Source organism: Fusarium venenatum (assembly GCF_020744135.1).
Source record: "Fusarium venenatum strain MPI-CAGE-CH-0201 chromosome Unknown EDB82scaffold_2, whole genome shotgun sequence".
Classification (NCBI taxonomy): domain Eukaryota; kingdom Fungi; phylum Ascomycota; class Sordariomycetes; order Hypocreales; family Nectriaceae; genus Fusarium; species Fusarium venenatum.
Genome location: NW_027072130.1, coordinates 7,351,611 through 7,368,510, shown reverse-complemented (window position 1 = coordinate 7,368,510; position 16,900 = coordinate 7,351,611). Strand labels below are relative to the sequence as shown.

The 16,900-nt window shown below is 48.5% G+C and overlaps 7 protein-coding genes across 7 annotated transcripts; 5 read left to right on the top strand and 2 right to left on the bottom strand.

The window, feature by feature from the left end:
• Positions 1–1,835: 1,835 nt before the first annotated feature.
• On the top strand, positions 1,836–2,756 carry EDB82DRAFT_575659 (uncharacterized protein; the record flags this gene model as incomplete). The annotated part of the gene is made up of 3 exons (XM_065609962.1): positions 1,836–2,176; positions 2,225–2,389; positions 2,454–2,756. Exons 2-3 carry the CDS (start codon positions 2,264–2,266, stop codon positions 2,754–2,756), a joined length of 429 nt encoding a protein of 142 aa, XP_065464989.1. The 5' UTR covers positions 1,836–2,176; positions 2,225–2,263.
• A 1,494-nt stretch (positions 2,757–4,250) lies between these two features.
• Positions 4,251–5,859, top strand: EDB82DRAFT_475935 (aldehyde dehydrogenase domain-containing protein; the record flags this gene model as incomplete). Its single annotated transcript, XM_025735880.2, has 3 exons — positions 4,251–4,378; positions 4,435–4,634; positions 4,685–5,859. The coding sequence occupies 3 exons, from the start codon at positions 4,251–4,253 to the stop codon at positions 5,857–5,859; spliced, it is 1,503 nt and encodes a 500-aa protein (XP_025586542.1).
• Positions 5,860–6,154: 295 nt separating this feature from the next.
• Positions 6,155–7,160, top strand: EDB82DRAFT_501029 (uncharacterized protein). The gene is made up of 2 exons (XM_025735879.2): positions 6,155–6,986; positions 7,050–7,160. The coding sequence occupies exons 1-2, from the start codon at positions 6,255–6,257 to the stop codon at positions 7,086–7,088; spliced, it is 771 nt and encodes a 256-aa protein (XP_025586541.2). The 5' UTR covers positions 6,155–6,254; the 3' UTR covers positions 7,089–7,160.
• A 78-nt stretch (positions 7,161–7,238) lies between these two features.
• Positions 7,239–9,073, bottom strand: EDB82DRAFT_186766 (WD40-repeat-containing domain protein). The gene is made up of 3 exons (XM_025735878.2): positions 8,640–9,073; positions 8,336–8,576; positions 7,239–8,283 (listed from the first exon to the last, which is right to left on the bottom strand). Exons 1-3 carry the CDS (start codon positions 8,858–8,860, stop codon positions 7,429–7,431), a joined length of 1,317 nt encoding a protein of 438 aa, XP_025586540.2. The 5' UTR covers positions 8,861–9,073; the 3' UTR covers positions 7,239–7,428.
• Positions 9,074–10,689: 1,616 nt separating this feature from the next.
• On the top strand, positions 10,690–12,513 carry EDB82DRAFT_427820 (uncharacterized protein; the record flags this gene model as incomplete). Its single annotated transcript, XM_065607663.1, has 2 exons — positions 10,690–11,104; positions 11,156–12,513. 2 exons carry the CDS (start codon positions 10,690–10,692, stop codon positions 12,511–12,513), a joined length of 1,773 nt encoding a protein of 590 aa, XP_065464988.1.
• Positions 12,514–13,312: 799 nt separating this feature from the next.
• On the bottom strand, positions 13,313–14,278 carry EDB82DRAFT_525266 (uncharacterized protein; the record flags this gene model as incomplete). Its single annotated transcript, XM_025735875.2, has 2 exons — positions 13,313–14,062; positions 14,159–14,278. The coding sequence occupies 2 exons, from the start codon at positions 14,276–14,278 to the stop codon at positions 13,313–13,315; spliced, it is 870 nt and encodes a 289-aa protein (XP_025586538.1).
• Positions 14,279–14,754: 476 nt separating this feature from the next.
• Positions 14,755–16,122, top strand: EDB82DRAFT_186690 (HAD-like domain-containing protein). The gene has a single exon (XM_065607167.1). It carries the CDS (start codon positions 15,028–15,030, stop codon positions 15,949–15,951), a length of 924 nt encoding a protein of 307 aa, XP_065464987.1. The 5' UTR covers positions 14,755–15,027; the 3' UTR covers positions 15,952–16,122.
• The last annotated feature ends 778 nt before the right edge of the window (positions 16,123–16,900 follow it).

Genomic DNA, 16,900 nt, shown 5'->3' with positions numbered 1-16,900 from the left:
CCACAAAATGTGTAAAATAATTCTCATTGTCACGATTTGAAAGATATCAAGCCGGATATACATTACTGGTCTATGTTGCGATCAGTTTATCTGGCACGCCAAGATTTTTCGACCTGAATGAATACAGGGCTCACCACTGATTGCAACTACGACTGAGCTGACATTACTTCATTACCTACAATGGCTTCTACAGACTATAGAAAATCAACAAGACAACAAGATCTTTCAGAACCGACTGTCCCTTTCTTTGTGACAGGGACTCGACGATAACCCGAACACTTCCTCGACAGTTTCAGCATTACTTGCACGCACGCACCTGTAGTTGATCGCAAACAACATTTACGTACAACAGAACCATCGAGTACAAATGCCAACACTGTGGAGAGTACCAAACCTTTTATTCCTCTCAACGCATGATCCCCGGGCAAATTTCCATGAGCTAGAGCGATAGTCCCTCTCATTTCAACACTGAAAGCCAGACGAGGTACCTCGGGGGTCATACTCGAAGCTGAGTCGCGAAGTTGACCGACTGGATTCCAGATAGAGTGGCTATGATGACTCCCGACGCTCACACTACTATGTAGTAAGGGATGGAGCACGAATAGAGCCAAGAGCTAACTTCTGGAGTATACAGACTACTACTGCCTCTATGGAAAATTCCTCTTCGAGTCCAAAGAGCGACACTCGGTCGGCCCTCTTTTCAACATCTTTTCGAAATGTAGCTCCCGACATCCTTTTTTTAAAGAGTAGATCAACGACCCCGATAGCCTGAAAGTCCAATTGTCTTGTTAAGATCGCACATAGCATTCTTCATCTTGTCGCACTGTAGTTGCGGGACAGTAGGCTGCACCGCATGGCAATGCATCAATAGGCTGACTCTGGACGCGAATCTACTCCATTTGTCGACTGATCATCGATCAAAGCTTCAATATACACACTATGCCTTACCGTAGTCTGTAGCATAGGGATGTCTTTGAGTACAGACGGGAAAAGGGGTGGGGGTATCTGAGCCTTACTCTGACCCGTTGAGACTCTAGGATACTACAAGCTAACATGATCGAGTCTTGTGGCGAAAATTATAGCAGCATTTACTTTAGAATGCTTAGATTCTGGGTGTAACAATCGGATTTGGCATTCTTACGGTCAACAAAAGTCTCGTTCTGGGCTTGCATAGAATAACGAATTTACGCCTGAGCCGACCTCCGCCTTGGTGATGGTGGTTTTAGTGCAATTACTATAGAATTTACGGACGAGGCTCGCAAATATGATTATTTTTATTGTGTTGATTACTTCAACAAAATACCCTGAGCTTTCTGTGGGCTGTGCAAGTGACAGGTGGTGGCAGCCCGACCAAGGGGCCAGGGGCAGGATACAATGAAACGGATTTCTGCTCAACGCCAGTTCAAGGCAGAACGCGACACCAGCAACAGCTCAGAAACAGTCTAATACTAGATATAATGAACAAACAATATGAATCAAATGTGCACGAGCAAATGGGTGTAAGTGTATTGACAGTATCTGCTTCATATGGCTTGAGCGAACCTCATGTCTGGAACTAAGCAATAGAAACGGAAACAAGAGCGATTCAAACATTTCTTTGAGATATCTATACAAGATGATATCAAGTAGTCTATTCTACTCGACTGCATGACTAAGGAGAAATGATATCCATGAGTAGTGCTGTTGGCGTGGCCGGGCCCAGACTATGCTTCCACCTGCTTCCACTTGCTACAGATCACTTTGTTCACGTGGTCCCTTGTTACACAATACATAATACCCTACGTAGCAACCGTCGGTCATCTGTTTATTGTTGATGCTCTTCCGTTGGCAGCGCAATAAAAAGGGCCAGCGCCCTAAGCGTGCATTCACAGCTGCTGGTTGCCCCCCAGCCAAAATTACCTACACAAACACATCCCACTTCTCTCCCTCCCGTCTGCTTTTTCCTCCTCCTCATATATTTCCTCCCCCATCAAAACCTCCTTCGCCCAGGGGGAGGAAGTCACCTCTCTGTCTTATGAGCCATCCCGCCCAGCCTCAACCACGAGGCACAGGGCATTCCGCCGGTCCAGTATCCTAACTCCTAGTGAGAGACCCTACAACATCTCTCTCGGCCTCTACATTAGTAGTAGGTCTGATACTGGGCCGGCGAAGGAGTGCCGAGCACCATCGTCCCAAGGTCAGTAAGAAGCACACATTACTCACCATCACTGACTAACATCAACAGTTGTTCTACACCATCCATTCGGATGACCCTAAACTCGCGATGCCACCCGCTGAGTTTAGGGGGGTCTGCATAGGTTCACTGTCTTGGGGACCATGCAGTTCAACAACATTCATTACTAGCCCTGCCCACTGCATGGTTCCCAGAAATATCGGCGGGCCCCAACAAGTAAGTATCTACTTTCTCATCTATCTTTTACTTCTCTTTACTCCGGATACTACACTATGCAAAGTTGGGATTCAGTACAATCACTAACAACATCAGTACTCAGTGGATGATCCGCTGGAATAACAAGGGCTATGTTGGCTGGGATTGTTGTGAGGGCGTCTTCGAGGACGACACCGTCCTTGAAAGCGACGGGCTTCACAGTGGAGCTATTGACTCTGATGCCTTCGGCCACTTCGTCGGAATCGAGTTTACCACAGAGGATGACGTCGAGGAAGACAGAACTTTGACTATCACTAGGTCGCTGAGCCAATCATTCACAAGCTTCCACGATCTGGCAACGCTCTTCACAATGACCAGCTTCATCTAGCAGCTCTCCAGGTATGCTATTCCTCTCTTTTTATCCTACCCTTGCATCTCCTTAGCACTTCCTGTTCGGAGCTGACTTGGAGAAGACATTACCATCAAACAAGAGCCCCACTGGTGGGTGGTATTAACTTAGGCAGGAGACCCAAGGCCATCTCGTCTCTGTTACCTGAACGTGGTATTTCCGTCCCGGATGAAGCGGGAAGTGTTGAAGAGGAGTATGACTGGTGTGGACACAGTTGGTGGAGTAAGAGTCGGAATAGATGGAATGGAAAGGAGAATACATTATGGAACTATTCAACAATAAAACCCTCAAAACTCAATGAATCATCTCCCCTTTATGTGACTTTTGTAAAGTACTCTTGCGGACGCGATATCATATACGTCTTTCATGTGTGATCTTCGACCATATCGTGAGCCCGTGCCAGCTTCCACGGCTAGTTGGCTCATGTTTTTACACGTCAAATATGTTGTCCATAACTAAAGCTCAACCTAATCGTGTCTATTGCAGCTGGGCGAGATGCCGCATATCCAACAACAATGTAAATATCGCTAACCTCAGTAGCATCGCAAACATCTGAGTACAATTCTGCACTTCCACAACCCTGCTCTCGGAATGATCACATCTTTTTGTTCGGTCACTGTGTTAAACCCTTAAAATGTTTGAGGTCATAAAAGATAAATCACTTCAGTCAAGCTAGTAAGCAATATGGTTGGCATGATCATAGGATGTAAGCCAGAACTCATTTTAGATCTGTAGTGTGGGAAGGTGACGATGGGTGCGCAGCACAAAAAAGTCTTGCACGAAGACAATTACTCACTGAATGATAATGCACATGAACCAAAGGAACGCGTCTTCTAATCTTCCAATTATCCTTCCCATCTTACCCTTGACCACAACCAGATTCGATCAACGACCTCGGCACATGTTATCGATAAGAGCTGTCATGATCCATGATAACGACATGGAGCTCTCTCTCGGCTCCGTCAGATTTTACCAGATTCAGCAATCCTACTAAACTCGAACGGTAAGGTACAGGCGACCTCATGACGTTGGACTGCAGCAACTGGACGAGAGCATCGACAAACATTTGCCGGTCCCCGCCGGCGCAGCGACCTTTACCGAAAAGAGGCAAAGTATTACATGTTTTCGACTTTGATAACGAACGGCAAAGAAAGAAGACTAATCAATTGCTCTCTAAAGGAACCCCGTATCGTCTCTTGACACAATTGATTGCGGGGGCGGCGACGTTGTACATACATACAGTACAGATACATAGCTAAACTCAAGTTGGAGGTTCTGAGCTACCCCTCTTCAGCCATGTCTCTAAGCAGCTATAAGAAGATAGGCGCTGCTGTTGCTTCGAGGTTCATATCTGTTCGTCTTTGTCGTTCAGTCCATTCAGTACCTCTTCGACCTTTGACACAATCTCAAAGTCGACTGCCAATTGCTCGTCTCGCTCAATCTATCACGGCAACACAGAAACGCTACAGCACAATGTCAGACTTGTATGTCAACCTCGAGGCCCCTAACGGTGTCAAGTACAGACAGCCGACCGGTCTCTTTATCAACAACGAGTTCGTTGCTGGATCGTCGACTCAGAAGATCACATCTATCGACCCTGCGTAAGTCAGCTTCTATCGGCCTTCAAATCGTAAGCTAACAAGTATATCCTTAACAGCACCGAGAAGGAGATTGCTACAGTTCACGCAGCCAATGCCGATGATGTCGACAAGGCCGTCAAGGCAGCCTACGATGCCTTCCACAACCCTTCATGGAAGAAGCTGCCTCCTCCCCAGCGAGGTGTTTTAATGAACAAGCTCGCCGATTACATTGAGGAGCGTACCAAGATCTTTGCTACTTCAGAGGCCTGGGACAACGGTACGTAGAAGACGTTACAAGTTGGTCGATTCGCACTGACCTTTCTACAGGCAAGATTTACACTGATGCCGAGGGTGGCGACGTTGTCGAAGTTATTAATACCCTTCGTTATTACTCAGGTTGGGCAGACAAGATCACTGGGCAGACGATCACCGCAAACCCGAACAAGCTCGCGTATACTCTCCGTCAACCCCTTGGTGTTGTCGCCCAGATCATCCCTTGGAACTACCCTCTTGCGATGGCCGCCTGGAAGATCGGCCCTGCGCTAGCATGCGGTAATACCATTGTTATGAAGGCTGCTGAACAAACACCTCTCAGCATCCTGCTTCTCGGCGAGGCTATCAAGGCAGTTGGATTCCCCCCTGGTGTCTTCAACGCTCTCAATGGCTACGGAGGCGAGGCTGGACCTGCTCTTGTGCAGCACCCTCTGGTTGATAAGGTTGCTTTTACTGGATCAACTGCTACTGGTGCTAAGATTATGGAGATGGCTTCCAAGACTCTCAAGAACATTACCCTCGAGACGGGTGGTAAATCACCTCTTTTGGTCTTTGCTGATAGTGACCTTGATGAGGCTGTCAAGTGGTCACATATGGGTATCATGTCCAATCAGGGTCAAATCTGCACAGCTACTTCTCGTCTGTTGGTTCAGGACAAGGTATACGATGAGTTCGTCCAGCGCTTCATCGAGACGACCAAGACAGTTAGCAAGGTCGGCCACCAATGGGATTCCGAGACATATCAGGGCCCCCAGGTCTCAAAGCAACAGTACGACCGCATCCTTGAGTATATCCAGATCGGAAAGTCCGAGGGTGCTACTCTTCTCGCTGGTGGACAGCCTGTCGATTCTTCCAAGAAGGGCTTCTTTATCCAGCCCACTATCTTTGGTGACGTCCACCACCAGATGCGTGTCTTCCGTGAGGAAATCTTTGGCCCTGTGGTAGTCATCACCAAGTTCAGTGATGAAGAGGAGGCTCTCAAGCTCGCCAACGACACAACATACGGTCTCGGTGCCGCTGTCTTTACAAAGGACGTCGAGCGTGCCCACCGTGTTGCTGCTGAGATTGAGGCTGGTATGGTTTGGATCAACTCTACTCAGGACTCTGAGCCTTATATCCCCTTTGGTGGTGTGAAGCAGAGTGGTATTGGCCGTGAGCTCGGTGAAGCTGGCCTTGAAGCTTATAGCAATACTAAATCTGTACACGTCAACTTGGGTTCCCGTCTGTAAGCAGAAGATTCAAGGGTTCAGGAATAGTTAGCTACATAACGCGGGGTGGCAAGGGAAGATTATTGGATAGGCGTTTTGGCGTATCACTGTCGTATCTAGCAATTTGAGAATACCAGGGAGCATGTATTGAAAATGAGAACACGCCGTTGTTAAGCCTTATAATGAGGCGAAGCAGTATCAGCCCGTAAATACCATCTGGTCTAGTGAGGCTGTGGCTGCTGTATCCGCTCGGTAATACTGGCTGTGATACACGTCATAGTAGTTCAAAAGGTTCCAACAAGATAGATAATGAATGACCAGCACGCGACATTTGCATATTCTCGTTGTCTGTTCCCATCATTCATTATTATTCTTAGTCTATTATACCCAATTGCCAATTATCATCATATTCCACAATGACCGATCTTCCACCACCCGATTATTCCGACCTCGATCTACCGTCCTACGATGATACCCTGCTCAGCACTCCTACTCCCGCTGCGGCCTCTGGGAACCCCACTACTAAACCCGGCCTCGCTCAGGCGGCAAAATTCTACATCTCAGGACGCTTTATCTATTCATCTACTGGCTCTCAAGCACCGGCATATGAATTCTCCCACTCTATCGGCTATCTCCACGACCATGATCGCAGCGTGAAAGTCGAGCGTGTCGACTCGGTCATCAAGAACTCGGCCGGTCTTCCTCAAGTCGCTCTCAAAAACCGCCACCTCTTCGATCTCAAGCATCCAACTGCCGCCGAGTTCCCCACGTTCCCCTACCATGCCGAAGCCGCTACGCGTCGAGCCCTGTGCTCTTTCGGAGTCTCTTACTTCCGCTCTGGTAATCTCTTAAGGCAGAAGAAGGGTTTCCGATTCGACCGCGCAGTGAAGGGCGCCGATCGAAAGCTAGAGCCTCAGGGTATGCTATACGAAGCGTCCTCTTCACGTAGTAAAGGCGTCGCATACGAGTGGCGAGATGCGCAGGGAGAGTTGATAGCAAGGGAAGTCGAAGATGAGAAAGCCAGCATGAGTCTGGTAATCACAGCCGAGATGAGTGTTGAATTGCGCGATGCCCTAGTTGCGGCCTGGATATTACGGATATGGTACGAGTTGTCCAAAGGGAACAATTCAGCCACGCGCTTGATGAGGGTAGGCGGGCCTCAGCAGAACCTATTGTATTTATACGCTGGTCTCGCTGACAGCAGGTCGTAGGCACATGCGGCACGCGGCCAGAGGATGCTGGGGTTATGAAGGTGGGTTTACATGACTATTGTTTGGGTTACGAAATGCTAACAGTGTAAAGTAGACCTATTACTCAGGAACACAGAACTGATTAGCAGGAACGCTGATTTATGGCGTTGCTGCTCCTGTCTATTTTACCCCCTTGCTTTCTGATTCGCTCTGGCTATTGAACAGATTGCTTAAAATAAGGCTTGGCCTTCTAATCCAAGAGACTGATGTCTATCAACCCATAAAAACACCCTTTCCCTAAGCTCGAGCTTGGCAGTTGGCTCATGTTTTGCTTCAAGAAGAAACATTAAGAGCATCTTTAGTAACGCAAATGCTACCACATGAATGCGTTATCCTTAGCTCAATAAACATCCCATAAGCTAATCTTTCCGTCCTTCGCTCCCGCAGCGATCCAGTGTGTTTGCCGTGCAGTTTCTATACGTTGCTCTTTAACGCTTAGTCCTGCCTTGACAAGAGAGGTTGTTCGTTTTGTTAGACTTGTTGTAGCTTTGTTCCCATCCTCTTGTTGTGCGGTTGCTGTACTCTCCTCTTTTGCCTTGTCTGATATCTTCACATCAGCAAATGCGACAGCAAAGCATCCAACTTGATGCCATTTCAACACAGCGAGTTCTTTCATGGTCTTAACAGAGTAGACACGCACTTTGGAATCCCAACCTGCTGTGGCAAAAATCCGCCCGTCTGATCGTATATCCAAACTTTGCTGTCCAGAGTGTTTGGTGTTGATGGTTTTGATGGGATCTTTCCACGCAACGCCCTTCTTGGAAGGGCCCGTGGGAGTTTGAAATGACGATGCTTTGAGACCAGCGGATAGGAGCGATGTTGCCTTGGGTTCATCGTCTATTATTTCGACGACACGTTCTGTGCTCTGGGGTGGCTCAGGGCCTTGGAGTGGGAAGAATAAATCGGTGGGTATGGGGTGCTTAGCAACGATAGAGTCGGCACTAGATGTGATGAAGGAGTCGTCGTGAACGCTCAGAGATAGCACAGGTTGTGAATGAGCTTGCGAGTTGTATGTCGTAACCCATCGGCCATCATTCCCAAGTCGCTGTACAGTCGCATACCCGTTCTCGAAAGCAGCAACAAGCGTGAGGGCGTTCTCGTGATGCAAAAGGGCAAGGCACATAGCCATGCCCGTCTTATCGCCAGCTTTTATGGTATGGATTCGATGTTGTGAAGGTAAATGATAAATATCAATCTGTCACAGTTGGTCAGCCCTGGTATTTTAACTGAGATGGGGGTTGTTATACGGCGTCTGAGTTGAGAGTATTTGGCACGGCGATCAAAGCCTCAGACGCTTCGTCTACAGGCCCAGGCACACTTGAACAGAAAGCAAAAGCACAAAAGTTCAAGGTGTTCACTTCGAGTAAATGAAGTATCCATGGTTGGGCTCTGGGTGTTGGCACATTTTCTACAGGAAGTGCTGTGCTGAGATGTTCCTCCGCTGCCTCGCCAAGCTTCCATACTATGAGTTTCATATCACGACCATGTCTAAGTTCTTGAGTCAGTAATCCATTATTTTTATTCATTTTTAACCATGGAAGAGAAAATTACGTGATGATTTTGTCGTCGCCCCAGCCACGGACGCCTAACAAAGCCTTTTCGTGCGCGCGCCAGACGGCTCGTGCGCGCATTATTGTGAGGTCCCATAGCACCACAAAACCGTCTGCGTCGGCTGTGATGAGACGTTCATTTGACCTGACGAATGCTGCGGCATGGATCTGGGACTTATGCCCACGCAGTATGGATTTGGGCGTCGGAGTTGAAGAGTCCATTTCGTTGGTGGGAATTTGTTGTCATGGTTAAGGATTTGAAGGTTACCACAAGCTGGGGTTGATAATATTTAGTTAGAGTCTGAGAGACTGCTGTGGAACATTCACCCGATGAGCCGTTCACCTTCCACTTTCACATTTCATCAAGACTCTCTTCAACTAATTCGGGACCCTGGTTCTAAAGTATAAAAGTTACATGTTTCTTTTCTTGGCGGTTTCGAAACATTATTTCTACATACAGTCACGATAAACACTTTCATCGCCTAGACGGACCGATGGAGCCGCTACTTAAAGTAGAACAATGCCTCCCTGCTAACGATATACCTGCATGCAAGCCCTGGCCAACAAGACAAATATCTTGAATGATAATCAAGGTTCTTGAATGTCGCGTCTATCAATCATTTTGTAACAGACACAAGGACAGCATTCAATGCAGAAAGTAGCTGAAAGACAGCTTTCATCACCCTATTGGTTGTCAAGCCCGAGTTATTTCGGGCTATTGTCGTACCTATCACTTACAATCAAACCAAACACATCAAAAAACTGGCTGTATAATTCGGGCGTACCCGTGCTACTGATTCGTGTAGCTTGGCTGCATCGCACATCGTCTGATGGGCTGAGTACTTGCCGCAGGAAAAGACATCGCGGCGCACGAGCAATATTGGCAGGCGATTCAATAAGCGAAGGATGCGGATGGATGGAAGCTCATTATTGATCCTAATACGAGGGCTCGTTTACTCCGGCCTCCGGCAATGCAGGGCAAAGGACAACTAGGATGGGATGCATGCCGAGTTTCATCGACCCTATGCGCCACATGTGTAATGTACACTTATAGCTCAGCATCCGTAGCTTATGCGGCAGATACTATATCCTTGAGAGGCCAGTTTCAAGGCTACATCTCCTGCAAGATGTGTTGCTTACTATGACAGATAACCTTCCTTGTATGGAAGGTTTCAATGCACAGCTAAGCCATCTTGCCGGACCGAACCATCTGTCCGGCGTCATGACTTCTCCCATTGTCAAGGCTTCCCTGCTTTTCTTGAGGATAAGACAAGATAGAACTGGGATTGAACACAAACGCCATTCGGTGTAATGGTCTCAGTATATACCAGCTTGCTGTCCGAATCATAGCCGAATAAAGAGGCTGATGATACTCGCACGACAGCCGGAGCACAAGTCCGTGGCCACTGACTTGCTTACCTTGGTTTGGCTACGTGGTGTTTCGCCATATAATCATGGTGCAGCACCTCCCGGGTTCTAGCGGGCATCCCGAGATGTTACTAAAGCTCAGAAGCTTGACACTGCCCGGAATCAATGGTATCTTAAATTTATATTCATCAAGCTTCATCCGGTTCATTCTCTTATCTTCAGTCGTTCGTTACCACACCCCGCCCTCTTGCTCCTTGTCTCTAGTCCGACTGTGGATCCCGCGACGACAATCCCGAACCTGCGACGGTCTTTTATACCGAGCCCGGGGTAGGGAAACCGGTCCAGAAGCCGTGACCTGCACCCCAAGTTATGAAATCATTCCATGTCCCGATTGAATTTTCTAGAACATTTGGAACGTTGTTGAGAATTGCGGGTATCCAGTTGTCCAGCCTCAAATGTGACAAGAAAGCACCTGGCCTTATTTCGCTACACCATACCCCCAGAACCACCGTGCCCACGTCAGTAAATATCATATCACAGGCATCATATACATCACTAACCTGGCTTCCGGAAGAGCCAGGTAGACAATAGTGTCGGCTCGAAAAGGCCCCAATGACATCGCCAGGCTTGGTGTCAGCTTCGAGGCGGCGATGCAAAATGAAGATTCCAAACAAAAGCAGACGATGTCGTTCCCTCCGGAGTGGCAAGACTATTCACCAGGGCAGTATGGGATGGAAGATAATCTTCAGTTCGATTACTTTGACTTTGGGTCCCATCAGCATGCACACCTGGCAACGGCACCAATCTCCGAACCCCCGAGCCTTGGTCAAGCTACGACAAACATGCCGGCGGAGCCTTCCAGAGAGATGACTCTGCAAAGTTCCATGTCCACGTCAAATCCCACTCAGGTTAAAGGAAGGAGAGTTAGAACAGGATGTCTGACATGTCGTGAGAGGCATCTCAAGTGCGATGAAGCAGTCCCTGATTGTATGAATTGTCGGAAAAGAGGCCGTGAATGCAAACGAGGCGTGCGTCTCAACTTCCTTGAGATCAACCTACACAGCCCTGCTGCTATACCACATCCAGAGGATTGGGCAGGTATAAGTTCCTCTCTCCCAATGAAAGACACTGTGCTGATCGAACTTCTAGTCGAGTTCCAAGACGAATCGCGAGATATTGCCTCCGAATACCGAGGCGGACTTGGTCGATATGCACCATATTCTCCAGGACTACAAGATAGACACGACTCAAAGGAAGGAATACCTCTGGGGGCAGAGAATCATCCAAGGGAGGCAGGCCCTTCCACTGACCGGTTCCAACCCAGTTCGCGGCAGTATTTCAGTTATACACGGGATAACACCACACCCAGAGCTTTAGACAACTCGAGACCTCCGCCGAATGATGCGATTAAGCTTGAACATAACGATTCTGGGCAAGGAATTATGAGCGATGTATCGAATATTGCAACTCCGCCTTCATCGACACGTTCGGCCGTTACCCCAAGGACAGAGACGTTTCCAGAACAACTGGTAGCGATGCGGAATCGTCCTTTATCACAGCAGGCGACAGTCGAAGATATCAACAAAATGGTTCTACCAGATCTTGGAACATCACCTCGTAACGAGAGATCTCTGCATGAACACGCCCATGAAGACGATCATATGCATCATTCGGCCGTCCGAAACATTGAGCTGATTGGCCGCGATATCCTCACCTCTGCTGAGGAAGTCCACTATATGCAAGTCTTTGTTGATGATGTTGCGATCTGGATGGACTCATTCAATAGAGATAAATACTTTGCCAGAAGTATCCCGCATCATGCCCTTAGGTCGACCATGCTCTTCAACGCCCTTCTTGCGTGTGGTGTGAAACATGCTTCTTTGATGTCCCAGGAGAACCACGACAAAGCGCTGTTCTATTACAACACTGCAACAACACAGCTCTTAAGGAGTTTGCAAAACCCCGATCGGAACACTGCCGAGTGTGCAACAACAGCAATTGTGCTGAACGTATACGAGATCATGTCCGAGAAACCTGCGCACCGAATGAGTCACATAGCAGGGTCTCGAGCACTGGTTCGAGAGTGTGGATGGGACGCAAAAAGCAATGGTATCGGGTCTGCCTGCTTCTGGTTGAATATTGGGATAGAAGTTTTGAACTGTCTTGCAGCAAATTGGCAGACAACATGGAGCCCTGATGAATGGGGTATCAACTTTCCAGACTCCGACGACCATCACCACAACCAAGACGGAGACGAACAGATCTGGGTACACCGGGCATTGTATGTTGTTGCAAAGGTGACGAACTTTCGTGCAACTGCAGGCCAGTTTGACAACATGAGCCCGCAGGCCGAGCAAAACTGGGTTGGTAACCGCCTGTCGCAATGGTATGAGCTTAAGAAGCTCTGTGACGGTTGGAACGCCCGCTGCCCGAGGGTGATGCATCCATTTGGATATGTGAAAGCAGGAGACTCATCGGGAAACTCTGTGTTTCCTCGTATCTGGTAGGTCAGACAACAGCTTGACAGCTGAGCTTTGCAATAACTCGTGTTCAGGATGATCCAACGAGAGGCGACGATTGGACAACTCCTATTCCACACTGCTCATTGTATCCTCCTACAAACACACCCAACGGAGTCTTTTAGGTCTTCGGAGAGGCTGCGTGTCCTGCAACTTCACCATGCGTACCAGGTCTGTGGTATCGTTGCCCATACCGCGGACAAAGGGGTCGCTATAATTGCAATTCGTTGTTTGGCAATCGCAGCTGCTGCACTCACCAACCCTAGCGAGCAAAGTGAAGTTCTCGAGATTCTTGAAAGGATCAACAACAAAAACGGCTGGCGTTTGGGTGCTATAGAAATGGAACTCAAGAAAGGATGGGGCTGGCCATGCATGAAAATGCCCACCTTGAGTCCGAAAACAGAAACTAGCCATGAGCCAGGAGCTTCGATCACGCGAAGAACCTCAACATCTTTGACCCCCTCAAGGCTATCGACACCGCCAGTAATGTCCGCTGTGGGGATGAAGACGTCGGTCAACCCACTGAGCTTTGCCGACTTCAAGTTGCCTAACCATCCATATCAGAATTGGTATGAGCCACCCAGTCGGTCGAATTCCTTCGATACATCGTCATTATAGGGGCCGCGTACCCATGGTTCGGGATAGTAAGTGTTTATTGTTGGAGTATGGCAAAATAGACAGCGCCGGGACATCTATTGTTTTTCTCTAAGTTGCAGGAACTAGAGTTTTGTTTCGACTTGATAGACGGATAGAAAAAACTTTCGCCTTCCCCTGGAGGGTATTTCATTCATTGGGACTTTCCTCCAGGTTGGAAGTTCATGCTGTAACCTCCAGTGTTCTCGTCCTTGACCATCTGGAAATTGTTTGTGCTCAACCCAAAGGGTTTCAGAATGCCGTTTCCAAGATCTTTCAGTTTTCCCCACATCTCGCCCATTTCTTTCTCCTGTGCAGCTTTTACTCGTGGGGGCAATTCTCTCAGTTGCTTCTGGACCACTCGAAGATCGGCTGGAGCCAGGCTTTCCGGTTTGGCGGCGAGAGCCTTGCAATCTTCTTCTGCGCCAGCAAGGTTATGCCATCCGCCAGCCTCAGTTCGGCCACGAGCTCGCCTCATAAGTGCTTTGCATCGAATTCGTTGAATGTTTGCCTCGAGCTTTTTGACTTCTTGATTAACTGACTCGGGCGCTGGAGCTGCGCGCGAAGCCCCGTGGCTGATGATCTCTTCTTCCACATCATCCCCCTCCTTCTTGGCTTTTTCTTCGCCATCCTCTTTCCCGTCATGTTGCAGTCGAGGGTCATTCTGTTCAAGCTTTTCCAAAGCTTTGAGAGAATCTGACGCGGATTTGATGGCCTCCTTCCAGTCCTCAAGCTGGATGTGACAAGCTGCGATATTGCTGTAGATCACTGCGCGAGGATAGTGCAGATATTTGGGACACGAGTTAATTGCGTCGTCGTATCTATTGATAGCATCTTGATACTCTTTAGAAGCGAATAAAGCGTTTGCTTCTTGTTTCAACGTGTCTGACTCTTTCACTAAAGCCTGTACGGGTTAGCCTAAGCACCTTAATATGAGTCAAAGAATGAGTGATGAGCGTCGAGATATGAGAGGCATAAGGCAGGAAAGGAATAGACCTACCTCCTCCTCTTCTGGTGTGAATCGAAGCTCTTCGCCGTCAGCGGGGTCGCTGGCATCTTTCTTTTCGTCGACATCTGGCTTCTTCACCACATCGTCCCTGGTGGGTTCGCCTGAGCTCATTTTGGCTATCAAGAAACAAATGCAACTGGTGAACGATGTCTGAATCCCCTCAAAAGGAGTTAAAGTTGCGCGATCTTCTCAGAATGAATCTCTATGTTGGTTCGAGAGGTTCGAAAGTTTGTAAATGAATGAGGTTCTCGGTAAAGAGACGAGGCGCCCGACATTGAAATGGAGATATCGCAAGGCCTAAGGAGCCTTATAATTCCGACGCACCTGCCCTGCCCACGTCATAGAGTCACTAAATTTTTAGGCGATGGTAGGGTGTTCCGAGCACCGAAAGACTTGACCGATGAGCACATAAAGACGAAATTATTGAGTCAATTCTACCAACTGTCAACCGTGTTCTTGGCTCATTTATTTCTGGACCTGATCTTGTCACTAAATCCCAGTTCGTCTCCACTACACAGGACCCGCCGCGGGGTAGTCCTCCAGCGAGCCTGGCCATGGCGAACCTTTGTGATCGACTCCCCCACCTACTCGAACAGTGACTGCCACCTGCTTGCCAGTGTTAAAAAAAAACCTACTCCGCGATACTCTCGCTTTATTATTATTTTCTAGACTAGATATTTATTCTTCCTCACGACTCTCAGCACTTCTGCTTTGGTTTTTTCCTTCTTCACATTAAACTCTTGATACCCATCCTCTTCTTTCTCATTCGTCGTCATCATACCCGCCGCAATGACTCCTCGTACTGAGTATGTTCACCCCATTCATAAACGGTTTGATAAGAGGAAGCGGGCTTGCTGACCATGATACCTAATTACAGCTTCCCTCCCGTTAGGGCCTGCCTCTTCGACATGGATGGCCTCCTCCTCGATACCGAAGACATCTACACCAAGTGTGTCAACATCATCCTCGAGAAGTACGGCAAGGGAACCCTCCCCTGGTCCATCAAGGCCAAGCTTCAGGGCCGCCCCGGCCCCCAGGCCAACAAGATCTTCCACGACTGGGCTCAGCTTCCTATCACTTCTGATGAATACATCGCTGAGAACACTGCCCTCCAAAAGGAGCTGTTTCCCAAGACCAAGCCCCTCCCCGGTATTGTCGACATGCTTGGTCACCTCGGCCGCACCCGATACTGGGAGGTCAAGGACGGCGCCTCCAACGAGAAGTCTGCCGCCAAACCTCACCGAGTTCACATTGCCCTTGCTACCAGCTCACATCTTGGCAACTTCCGTGTCAAGACCAACCATCTGGAGGAACTGTTTGCCGTCTTCCCTTCTCATCGTCGTGTTCTCGGCGATGACGCTCGTCTGACCCCTGGCCGTGGCAAGCCCCTGCCCGACATCTTTCTTCTCGCCCTGAAGACAATCAACGACAGTCTTCCCACCGGTGAACGACCTATCACTCCCGAGGAGTGCCTTGTCTTTGAAGACTCTGTCCCCGGTGTCGAGGCTGGTCGACGTGCGGGTATGCGCGTGATCTGGTGCCCTCATCCCATGCTGAAGAAGGAATACAATGGCCGCGACGCCGAGGTTCTTGCTGGACGCACTGGTGAGGCTGGAGAGGTCGACCTCCACCAAGTTGGCGAGATTGACGATGGCTGGGCCGAGTACATGCTCAGCTTGGAAAACTTTCCTTACGAGAAGTTTGGCATCACCATTCCGCCCGCTGAGGTAGAGAAGGAAGATTGCATGAAGGAGGCCCCTGAGGAGGCCGTTGCTGAAGTCTAGGAGACTGAGCCCCTCCTCCCTGGCGGACCGTTGGTAATGAAGAAGTCGCCGGAATTTCTCAGACTCAATTAGGCGCCACCCAAATGGGTCATTTCCAAGCCACTCCTGGCGAATGGCTGAAACAAGAACATGAAGAACTGGATCAGGATAGACAAAAAAGACTTGGTGCAAGACACAAAATGCCAGGATATAGAAGGCATGCACGTAATAGGTGAGTAACCGCAAGCCTAGATAATTGAAGGCTCGTCTAGAGAATAATACACAAACGTACAGATGAACCCTTCTTCGTTGTCATAACATGATTGTACTACGTGAGACCTAAGCTTATCAGAATTGTCAGCCTAGACCATGGACATGCATCTCATTACACAGTCAGGTTTTGGTGTATGTTGTGAGTGTAGGGATAGGATAAGACGACAATGGCCCCAATGAGAATCTGAGATAACTTGGTGTGTTTCATAAGCATCGGACAGTGGCCTCCTCGCAACTATCTTTGGTGGCTTATGTACTGCAGTGTTCTTGGTGCTAGATCCTCTTGCTGACGCTCTTTGTCTCCTGAACGAAATACTCGTATTGTTGACCCATCGGGTCTTCTTCCCTGCCCCCTTAGATGCTAAGTTTGTTTGGAGTCTGTCCGAATATACCATGCAAACGAACCCCTGAAATCCCAATATTTTGGACCATAGTCATCTACATGTCACTGAAGTCTGCTGGGCACTCAAGTGACGTAGATCTGCAATGTTTCTTTATAAAAGACCAAAATAATCCTTCCCTGCAACTCTCTTTAGACTTACACCATCGTCTTCAACTGAGCCCAAGGCAGGTTCAAACCTATGGGGAATATAATCCGTCGGGAACATTCAATCCGCATTTTGATGGATATAGATCATGGATAAAAGTCGCACTCGGCCTAATAGAATCGACATTCATCGCATGTGAGACCCCCCGG

Coding starts and splice junctions, on each gene's coding strand:
- EDB82DRAFT_501029 (XM_025735879.2), top strand. CDS start 6,255: ATGACCGATCTTCCACCACCCGATTATTCCGACCTCGATCTACCGTCC. Junction 6,987..7,049: donor CAGCCACGCGCTTGATGAGG/GTAGGCGGGCCT, acceptor AGCAGGTCGTAG/GCACATGCGGCACGCGGCCA.
- EDB82DRAFT_186766 (XM_025735878.2), bottom strand. CDS start 8,860: ATGGACTCTTCAACTCCGACGCCCAAATCCATACTGCGTGGGCATAAG. Junction 8,577..8,639: donor GGCGACGACAAAATCATCAC/GTAATTTTCTCT, acceptor TCAAGAACTTAG/ACATGGTCGTGATATGAAAC. Junction 8,284..8,335: donor ATACTCTCAACTCAGACGCC/GTATAACAACCC, acceptor CAACTGTGACAG/ATTGATATTTATCATTTACC.
- EDB82DRAFT_186690 (XM_065607167.1), top strand. CDS start 15,028: ATGATACCTAATTACAGCTTCCCTCCCGTTAGGGCCTGCCTCTTCGAC.